This window comes from Equus quagga, chromosome 9 (assembly GCF_021613505.1).
Source record: "Equus quagga isolate Etosha38 chromosome 9, UCLA_HA_Equagga_1.0, whole genome shotgun sequence".
In the NCBI taxonomy this organism is placed as follows: Eukaryota; Metazoa; Chordata; class Mammalia; order Perissodactyla; family Equidae; genus Equus; species Equus quagga.
Genome location: NC_060275.1, coordinates 25,314,267 through 25,324,957, shown reverse-complemented (window position 1 = coordinate 25,324,957; position 10,691 = coordinate 25,314,267). Strand labels below are relative to the sequence as shown.

Sequence of the window (10,691 nt, the reverse complement as noted above, 5' to 3'; positions counted from 1 at the left end):
TGCTTTCCAGTCCTTCGGAACATCCCCCCAGGCCTATTGTGTCCCGCTCTCCTCCCCGCTGCACAGTCGCAGGAGCGCGGAGACGAGTCCCGCCGCGCGCTGGCCCCGCTCCTCCGTGGGAACCCGGGAGGCGGCGATGCCGCGCCGCAGGTAAACAGAAGGCCAGGTCCGCGCAACCGACGAGGGCGGGTTCATCCCGGAAAGGCCGCGCTGTGGGGCCGACTGGACCCGACGAGAGGGCGGGGTGGGCTCCTGCTGTATACATTTCCGAAAAGGGGTTTGTAGGGAAAGAGGGGGCCTCGTGTCCGTCATTGAGTACACCTCTGGTCTGGAGAATATTAACGCTGACACAGGAGTGGTAAATCAGCCACACACTGAGTGCTGTGCACCCACTGTCTCAAAATGAGAGGCAGAGAATGTAGGTCACTAGGCTCTCTCTCAGCAGGTCATATCCCACAGCCCAAGGGGCAGCCTGCAGAGCACAGAGTGGGTGCCAACTGTACACCTGCAGCCCTGCACATATGCTGCAGCCCTCCTGAGTACAGGTGTGCCATGGCCCATCTACCTTAGGGGTTTGGGAATGTAGTTACAACTGAATAAACTGTGGAGACCATCAGTAATCTTTCTTGCTTCTTCAAAATTTTATTAACAAAACCAGAGGATGGGGGAGGCAAGGGTGAGCAGACTCCACAGTCTCACCCAGGCAGAGAGAACGGAGAGACAGAGAATAAACAAAAACGGGAGGAAATTCTGAGACCCTCTGGAAAGGGCAGATGGGCAAATGGTGGATGGGCACAGGGAGAAACTCAGGGACCATTGGAGAAACAGATGAATGGCAGAACAGTCAAATGGGGAATTCAGGCACTCCTGCCTGGAATGCAGGGTGTGAGGACATCTGGGCCAGTGAGGCTCAGCGGTCGGCACTGGAGCGCAGGTCTGTAGTGAGCGGGTCATGCTGGATCGTTTGGTGCAGCATCAGGGCCAGCAGTCCTGCCCGGTTCGTCATGGCTGTGCGTACATTGCGCTCCTGTTCAAACAACTCGTCCAGCTTGTACCACTGCCAGGAGAGCAGAGGAGCCATGAGAAGGGGTTCCAGAAGCCCTGCCTGACCCTGGCCACATCCAGCATCAAAACCTACCACGCGCACCCGCTCCAGGTCCACTTCAGCACGCCGCAACTTCTCCCAGCAGTAATGGCGGTTGCACTGGCGCTTGGGCAGGCGGCAGAAGTCACCTGTGAGCTCAAAGACGTCACGTACAAGGGGGCACCCGCATACCTCATCGGCTGGCACCTGCAGGGAAAGCCGGGGATGGGGATGAATGTGAGGTGGTAAGCCAGGAAGGAGGACAGGAATGGGGGAGTGGTCAGGGAGGGAGGAGGGAAGGAATGGAGAGTTCAGGGGAGGGTGGAGAGGAGTAGAAAAGGGAAGGGCTAGAGGATAAAGAGGCAGGGAAAGGGGAGGCCTAGGAGGTGATGACACAGGAAAAAGGAGAGGGATGAAGAGTGATGAGGCAGGGAAAGGGGGGTTATGGAAATGGTCATGTAGGAAAAAGGCAAAGAAGGAGGGGAGGTGAGGAAGGAAGAGCTAAATGTGGGGCAAGAGAAGGGGAGGAGGGACAGAATGCGGGAGAGTTGAGGGAAAACCTTACTTTGGGGTCCCGTGAGTGCTCGGGGCACAGGACCTGGAGCCGCTTACAGTATGTCTTGCTCTGAGGATTGTAGACATCACAGAAGAGTCGTGTAGCCCTGGGGGTTTGGAGTAGAGAGAGGGTAGTGGAGGGAGAGAAGAAGGGGGGCCACCTATCCTTGCCCACACCCATATGCTGCCTCACCATTCCACTTCTGATCCCAGCCTTAACCTCCCTCCTCTGACTCCGCGTGGCGCCCACACTCACCCCTCAATGCGCGTGGGGTACATGGACCCAAAGGACGTCTGGCTCTCATACTGGAGGGATGAGCACAAGTGGAGGGAACTGTGGATGTGCGCTGCATGCCCTCCCAAAACAACACCCAGAAAACACATCTGACCCCCATGGGCCCACTGAGGTTCCCACAGCCCTCAGGCTGACACCCCGACCTTGGCGTAGCAGCGCTCCATGTGACGCAAGGCAACACGTGGGTTGATGGGGTGTCCACAGGAGACGCAGAAGATCTGCAGGTCCGTGTCATCACTGTCACCCTCATTGCTCTGCATGAGGTGGAAGCAACAATGAGGCCAGGCAGGACCAGGTACTGGGCCCTGAACTACCATGCCCATACTTGCTCACCTCCTCGTCCTCACGCACTGCCTGCTGCTTGGCACGCAGAATGATGGCCTCAAGCTCATGGAATCGGCGCTCCATTTCCTGAAGGCGGGTTCGGGCGCTCTGCTGCTCACGGCGAATGCGTTCGAGCAGCTTCTTGCCATGCTCCTCAGCAATGCAGGGGCTCTGCTGCCACTGCTGGATGCGCTGGGGGAGGATCTCGTAGATGCGGCTGCAGGGAGGCAGTTGGTTGGGTGCGGGCAGGTGGCAAGCAACAAGATGAGTAAGTGGGATGATGCAAGGATGGCAGAATGAATGGGTGACTAAATGGTGAAAGGATAAGTAAACAGGTGACTGAATGGTAGATGGATGGGCACAACAGTGACTGAATGGTATATAGAAGAGTGAAGAGACAGATGGATAAGTGAGTGGGAGGAGGGACAGGTGGGTGCCTGGTTAACTAAATGGTGGACAGGTGACTGGTAGACATACAGAAGGCTCTGGTCATGCCCTACCCAGTACTGCCTGACTCCCTTAAACCCCCCAGGAATGACTCACTTGGCTGCCAGCTTCATGCCACAGTCGTCTGAACAATACTTGGAGCCGGGCTGGGCAGGGCGCACACAGCCAGGCCCCAGGCACTGCGGTAGCGATGCAGGGTCCTTGGCATCAGCGCGCTCCGGGTGTTTCCACTTGTCCTTGTGCTTCTGCTTCTGCCGATGCCGCTTGTATCTCTCCTCCTTCTATGGGACGAGGCAGGTCAGGTCAGGATGGAGTTGAAGGCAGCCCCAGACCCCTGTCTCCCCCTGCATTCCATCCCTTTCTGGTTCTTACCCCATGCGGCCCCTGGCCTTTGCCTCTCCCTCCCCACCCTGCCCTCTGCCTTCCCACATCCATTTCAGCGTCTCCATCACCTTCTTCTCAGACTTCTTCTCCCGGCGCTTCACATGCTTCACTTTCACTGCCCTCTTCCGCAGCGCAGGATCCAGGAATGGGGACTCTTCTGTGTCGCTCATCCAGGGCTACAAATGAGGCATACACTGGCCCATCTGCCCCTCTCTTGACTCCCCCACCACCTACTCAGTTCACAAATCGGCCTTCCATATTCTCGGCCTCCTCTCTCTGCCTTATGGATACTCTCTATTTCTGTAACCTCTGCTCACCAGGCCGTGGTCATCAAAGGCCCCCGCACAGAAGTCCTGGTACAGGTCAGGGTCCAGTGGTAGGTCTTCATCAGAGAGTGGCTCAGGCGTGGCCGTGGCCTCAGGTGGCTCCTTGACTGCTGCTGATGCTACTGCCCCCTCGTCCTCACGGATGCGCCCTAGCTTCTGTGATGACTGTGGCTGCTGCTGCGTGGGCAGTGGCCGACGAGGCCTTGGCAGGGACTCTGAGGGCGTCACTGGCGAGAGCTGCAGGGCAGAATCTCAGGACTGGCCCTGACTGCCCTGCCCGCATGCCCTGCCCTGCCCTGGGAGGCTGGACTCACCGAGGAAGGGAAGTACTTGTACGATTCCTGTGCCGGCAGGAGGAAGGCCCAGGTCAGCCCCAGATAGATGGAAGGTGGCCCTGCCCTAGCCCCTCCCACAGGTGCTTGGCCCCACCAACTAGCCCTGCCGTGCCTTTCCAGACACACCTGCCCCTTCTCCTCTCATCACCAGGACATGCTAAGGCCTCTGCCACCTGCCCTGACATGCCTGACCACCTAGAAACATCTGGTCCTACTTTGCCCACCTGGGTTTGGTGGGCTCCCCTGCTGGCTCAGCACACCTGGGCATGCCCCAATTCATCTGGACAGGCCAGGCTCCTTCCCACCTGTCTGTATGTAATTAGACCCCACCCCACCTGGCCCACCCATTTTAGCTCTTCTTGGACACACTGCCCCCCAACACCTGACCCTGCCCAACTCCACCCAGGCTCACCCGGGCCCGTAGCTGGCACTGACGCAGCCGGCACTTCTGCCGGATCTTGTTGGGGCCCCCAAACTTCTTCATGTCCCGGCAGAAGTCGCAGTGGCCACAGTCCTCAGTGCGCCGGCAGGCCTCGCACTCGCCACACATGCGGGCTGACCGTTTGATTTGCTGCTGCTGCTGCTGCTGCTGCTGCTGCTGGTGATGCTGGTGGGAGGGACCCAGAACAGAAATCAAGAACTCAAGTAGGACCTGAGATGGGATCACCTGAGCTATCCCAGCCACCACAGCCACTCACCTGGCTGGGTGTGGCCACCAAGGGCTGTGGAGAGGATTTGTGGGGCGAAGCAGAGCCCCGAGCAAGCATGGCCCCAACCCCTGTCCCTGACCCCGCCCGGCGCTGCAGATCCGGATCCGGGGCAGGCCTCTTGCGCCCTCCACCCTCATCCCGGGGCTCACTGCCGTCTCGCTCATTGCTGTCCCGATCCCGTGACTTCTTGTGCCGATAGCGGATCTCCAGCTTGGGGTCTTTCTCTGCAGAGGGGGCAGATGGTGGGGCCAGGGTGGGTTGGCACTGGGGGATCTGGATGGTCCTAGAACTCTTTCTTTCTTGTCTCTCCCACCCACCTGTTGTGTCCCCCTACTCCAGGGCAGAAGTGCCCCTCCTGGTGTGACCCTCTATTATGGCTCATGATGGAGCCTCCATTCTAGCTCACCACAGACCGACAATTACTCTGCCCACAGACATATATCAGTACTCCCCATGACCCGACCTCCCACTATGGCTCCTCCTCCTCCCTCGAAGTCCCACCTCACTGCCTGTCCTTTCCATCCCCCTCACCTCGGCACTCCCGACAGTACCACTCCCGGATGGCCTTGGCCATCTTCTCAGTGATCCGGATGCAGTCCCCATGGAACCACTCATTGCAGTTGTCACACCCGCTGCAGAGGATGGGGTGAGTGGTGGAGATGTGAGGGGCCAGACCTATGGCCTTGCCCAACCTTGCCAGGTGTCAGCCCCGCCCACCTCTCCCCGGCTCACATCATGAAGCAGTTGATGTCCGGTTTGCGGCAGATACAGTAGATGGGCGCATTCTCCCCATTCTCCGACTTGCTGTCCTCCCCAGCGTCTGGAGGCTCTGGGTCTGAACCATCCCCCTCCTGTGGGAGTCCCCCCATTATGGCTCCTTAGAGAACCCCCATCATAGCGCCTCATTCCTCCATTAGGTTCTGCCATGGCTAGCCACAGACCCCAACACTCTACCGACAAATTTCCTACAGGCTCCTCGTAAACCTCCCCCTGACGGTCCCCACAGCCCTGACACACCATTGCTCTGCTAATAAACCCCATCCTTCTGCCCCAGACCTCCCATCGCTTACCCCACTGACAGCCCATCCCACTATCTTCACACTCATAACGGCTCACTAAACACTCTACCGCTCACCCCACACCGCCCCCATCACGGCTCCTCACACACCCCACCACAGGTTCTCACAGACACTGTGATTTACTCCGCAGACTTCCCATCAGGGTCCCCACAGATCCCTCGTTAACAACTCCACTGACACCCCTGTCCCCATTACGGTTCCCTACAGATCCCTTGATACAGACTCACCACGGCTCACGACAGACTGCCCACTACGGCTCATGGCAAACCCCTCGTCACTCTGCCCAAAGAAGCCCCCCTCTGGACACCCCCGGAACTACCATCAGGGATTCGCACTAAACTTCCATTACGGACCCCCATATGGCTCATTACAGAACTCTGAGACTCCCACAGAACTCACACATCAGAAAAAAACCCAGACCCCCAGACCCCCATCGTGCCGCCCACAGACCCCTGTTACGGTTCACCACAGGCCCGCACCGTTCTGCCCACAGACTCCCGTTACGGTTCACCACAGACCCCCAGGCGTCTGCCGACGGACCCCGCCATGACCAATCCCACTGACCTCTACCGCCGGACCCCTCCCCGGACCCGTGCTCACCATCTCTCAGCTCCGGGCACACCCCCTCGCGACCCCCGCCAAAGACCCGCGAACCCGCACAGACTACTCGGCAGCGTCCGTGGCGGTTGCAAAGGCGCCCACAGCTACTTCCGCCTCTGGTGGTGCCTCCCGGGCACCGTACTCCGACTGCGCAGGCCCGGTGCGTCGGCTTCGCGACAAACAAGCAGGTCGCCCGCCTAGAGCTCCTTCTGTCTCTCAGGAGCCGCCATCTTGACTACTGACACTGTATGGCGTCCGAGTCTATACATTGCAGAAATATGGCCGCGCCTCTATCGCTACTTTTCCGTGGGCACCGCCACCTTGTCGGTCAGGTCCGTACAGTATCTTCTTGTACGGCCTCGACGTTACAGGCAATATGGCCGCGCCTACCGCGCGACTTCCACATAGACGCCGCCATCTTGGAATTGATTCCGTAAGATGGCCGAGTCCGTACGGTTACAGGCAACACATGGCAGCGTCCTGATCGCGGTTTCCGCCAGGGCGCCGCCATCTTGGCGGTCGATGCCGTACGCCGGCAACTTGTACTGCAGAAAAGTTAACAGGGAAAGCGGCCGCTCCTGAAACACTACCTCCCTCAAGCTGTGTTCGTTCCTCTATTCAATCACTTTTCCCTTCCACTTGTGTTCATGGGACGCCGGCAGACTGTGTGCCTTGCGCTGCAAAAGAAGCCAGCCCCGCTGTTAGGTCTCCGACGTCACCTCCCACCACTCTTTCCCGCTCTTACTCCTTGCAGCACCTAAACCGGGCCTGGCACGGTTCAGCCTGTGGACCTTTGCAAGAGCGCTCTCATCCCTCAGAATTAGTCCCGAGAGACGAAGGAAGGCCAGACACGATGTTGGCCTTACCTCCTCTGGTGAGAAGTGGCCAGAATAAAGTAAATTCTGAAATCAGGGACAATTGGCTTCACCAAGCCCTGCCCTGACCACCCACCCCCGCCGCCCCCGAGTGTAGATTTGCCTGTTTCCTATTGCTGTCCACTTTGGTTCTCTTCTTTCACACAAATTCAAATATTCTCTCCGATAAAGTTAGTTTTAATTTTTTTTTAATGTAAATTATGTGCAATAAAAAAAAGTCTGTATAAGTCAGAGAGCTAGACGTCTCCCCAGGATAATGGTCAAACCTGGGCGACCATAGAGATCAAATGAGATAGAACATGCAGCGTTATTTTATATGCAACACCCATTTCCTAGATGCGACGGTCATGGTCGTAGTAAACGTCCACTTCCAAAGTCAGAACGACTTTATTTCCGGTTGAGGAGAGGGGTCTGGGCAGAAAGAGATGTTTAACCCTTGGCTGGCAGTTTTTCTGGATTTCTTGGCCCAGACATAGTAGCAGCTTATTTGTTACTGATGATTTTGCTGTTCGTGGCTTTGGAGGTCTGATTTTCCCCGCCCCCCGCCCTTCTTAAACGTGGTCCCCTCCACACCCTCACAGACACCAAGAGGCAACGGCCACAACAAAGGTTCTGTGACCTTCTCCTCAAAAGGGATTTTTAATCCACGAGACAATTGGACATTCAACGACCTGCAGATCCAGCATAAGACTTGTCTTATTTTTATTAGTTAATTAATTTTGAATTATTCTTAATTTGATTGTAATTTATTTTAATTAACAGGTACTTAGATAAATTTATTTTAACAGCGATTATTGAATTTTATATAATTCAACTTTAATTTAATTACAATTGGATGTATGAAAATAAGTTTAAGGAAATATAGCTCTAGTTTAACTTAAATTTAATTACTCAAGTTAAATTTAAATTAACAATTGAATTTTGATTTTTAAATGTAATTTGGTTTAAAATAATTTAATATTAGTTAATTTATTCAGTTTGATGTCATTTGCATCATTCAATTTTAATTTGTTATATTACATTTTATTTAATATGACAGTTCAAGTCATTCAATTTAATTTAACATATTTAAATTTTAATTCAAATTCACCTTAATTCATTAAACTAAATTTTATAGTCATGTAATTAAATTGAATTAACTAAATTTATATTCAATTACTATACTTTTAAATATAACTTGTCAAATTAAATATGATTTATTTAATTAGGGAAAAATAAAGAGAAAACATGTTACCTACATCATGAATGAAAAAAGAGCCATCAATACAGATCCTACAGATGTTAAAAAGAGAATATTATGCACACATTTATACTAACCTAATGCAATATATTTGGCTACTTAGATAAAATGGACAAATTCCTTGAAAAAGACAACTTACTAAAACTAACACATGAAGAAATGGAAAATGTGAGTGGCCATATCATTACAAAGTTATTTCTATTTCTGATCAAAAACCTTCCCACAAAGTAAACCCCAAGCCCAAATAGCTTCAATAGTAAATTCTGTCAAATATTTAAGGAGAAAAAAAGGGCAATCCTAGGCCAGCCCCATGGCCAGGTGGTTAATTTGCATACTCTGCTTTGGCAGCCCAGGGTTTAACCCATTCCGATCCTGGGTGCCAACATGGCACTGCTCATCAGGCCATGCTGAGGCGGCATCCCACATAGCAGAGCCAGAAGGACCTACAACTAGAATATACAACTATGTACAGGGGGGCTTTGGGGAGAAGAAGAAGAAGAAAAAAAGATGGCAACAGATGTTGGCTAAGGTGCCAATCTTAAAAATAAAAATAAAAGAGCAATCCTAGGCAAAATCTTTAAGGAAATAGAGGAGGATGAAATACTTCCCAATTCATTTTGGGAATCATTTCCCTGATACCAAATCAGACAAAGATATTACAAGAAAAGAAAATGACAGACCAATATACCCCATGAGCATAGATCCTGCAAAATTTGAGGAACAGTTTCCAAGAGACCATCTTTACTTCTGATGCTACTGCAGAGTTCAAGGGTTTAAGTTTAAGAGTAAGGAGATCATGCCTACTTCTGACACCAATTGCCAGTTTGGGGGTCGCCAACTAACTTGCTAGAAGGACTCACAGAACTCACTGAAAGCTGTTACACTCACAGTTATCACAGGAAGAGGATACAGGTTGAAATCAGCCATGGGACAGAGTCCAAGAGGGTTCTAAATTCAGAGCTTCTGGTTATCCTCTCCCAGAGGATTCATGGACAGAGGTAGCTGCTCCCACTAATAATATGTGACAATACGCATGGAGAACTGTCAGTCAGGGAAGCTCACCTGAGCCTTGGTGTCCAGGGTCTTTGCTGGAGTTCCATTACATAGGCACCATTGACTGTCCATGTGCCAGATCTCAGTTCCTAGCCCCTTAGGAGGTTGAGTTGCTAACATGTGACCCAAAGCCCTCACCTTAAATCACATCATTAGACTATCCAGTGACCAAAGACCTCCAGGCAAACAAAGGTACTCCTGTCAGATGTGACATTAAAGGGCTAGAGATTACCTCCCAGAAGCCAAGGAGGGCAAATGCCAGATCTCTCTTTGGGCAAGGTTAAATTCTTTAGAACACAGATGCAAGAGTCATTAACAAAATATTAGCAAATTGAGCCCAGCGACTTATAAAAAGAATAATACACCATGAGGAAGTGTATTTATACCATGAATAAAGATCCCAAGAATGCAAAATTGGTTTAATATTTGCAATATTGCAGGGGAATAGTTATACCATGCACCCTGATGACCTTATACATCTCCACAAAGGCCAAGCAGGCAAAGCTTAATTGCTGTCTAACTGAGCCTTGGTAAAATGCCCTGGATTCCTCCCAAACCAAGGAAGACAAGCACAGGGGAGGAAAAGGCATCCTGTGGGCAAGGAGCCAAAGGATAAAAAAGGTTCCACAGCTCTGCTGCCCACCCTCCACCGCCCTCTTGCACTCCTTAAGTTCCCAGCCAGAAGGTAACATGATCTCCTGATAGGGTTTGGGCAAAACTCACAGTGAAAAGGAAAAAAAATTAAAGAGACCATATGGTTGAGGCCTTAGGCCAATTAATCTACTGTCGTTATATGTTCCTCTGCCAAATATATAATGAAATTGATGTGTTGTATGCTTGTCCTATAAATGCTCATAAACTTCCAGGGGAGATTCTCCCCTTTAGGACAGAGCTACAGCTAGAAAGTGTAATGGGACAAATTCCCCTGCCACTGCCACCAGTCAGTGGGTCAGGATTTAGGGCGAGTGCTTCTATCCTGATTCCAAAGCTTTCACTAACTAGATAATAACCTGTTGGTTGGCAGGTCAAAGCCTCAGTGTCAATAACCTAAGGCGTTATCATACCTCTGCCCACAAGAGGCTGATAACCAGCCCCCTCCTAAAGTTAGGGGCCTATTTGCTAAGTTTTTTGGGTTTATGGGCTCACACTGCTGAGTCTCTCTGGAGTCAAGAAAAAACTGCTATCTTTTCCCCAGATAGGACGTGCTTCACTAGACAGGGCTTGCTGAGTGCAGTTGACCCAGTGCTACGGTCATCTTGGTTTTGCATAAAGGGTGGCAGCTACTCTACTACCACTGTTGAACCTCGCTGTCATCTACACAGAATCAAAAGCAGGTGTGGTCGCTGTGCTCTGCGGAAAGAATTTAAAAGCCATTTTCATAGGC

General features: G+C 52.1%; 1 protein-coding gene across 2 annotated transcripts; it reads right to left on the bottom strand.

Annotated features, from left to right (window-relative positions):
* Nucleotides 1-617: 617 nt before the first annotated feature.
* CXXC1 (CXXC finger protein 1) lies at nt 618-6,451 on the bottom strand. Of its 2 annotated transcripts, XM_046672222.1 has the most exons (15): nt 6,140-6,451; nt 5,193-5,311; nt 4,992-5,092; nt 4,449-4,684; nt 4,163-4,357; nt 3,730-3,756; nt 3,407-3,652; nt 3,158-3,265; nt 2,802-2,986; nt 2,268-2,475; nt 2,078-2,188; nt 1,896-1,945; nt 1,650-1,746; nt 1,139-1,291; nt 618-1,057 (listed from the first exon to the last, which is right to left on the bottom strand). In XM_046672222.1, exons 1-15 carry the CDS (start codon nt 6,140-6,142, stop codon nt 911-913), a joined length of 1,986 nt encoding a protein of 661 aa, XP_046528178.1. In that variant the 5' UTR covers nt 6,143-6,451; the 3' UTR covers nt 618-910. The 2 variants fall into 2 exon arrangements, with proteins under 2 accessions (XP_046528178.1, XP_046528179.1); XM_046672223.1 differs by lacking the exon at nt 6,140-6,451 and having other exon boundaries at nt 4,610-4,684; nt 4,992-5,311.
* Nucleotides 6,452-10,691: the final 4,240 nt, after the last annotated feature.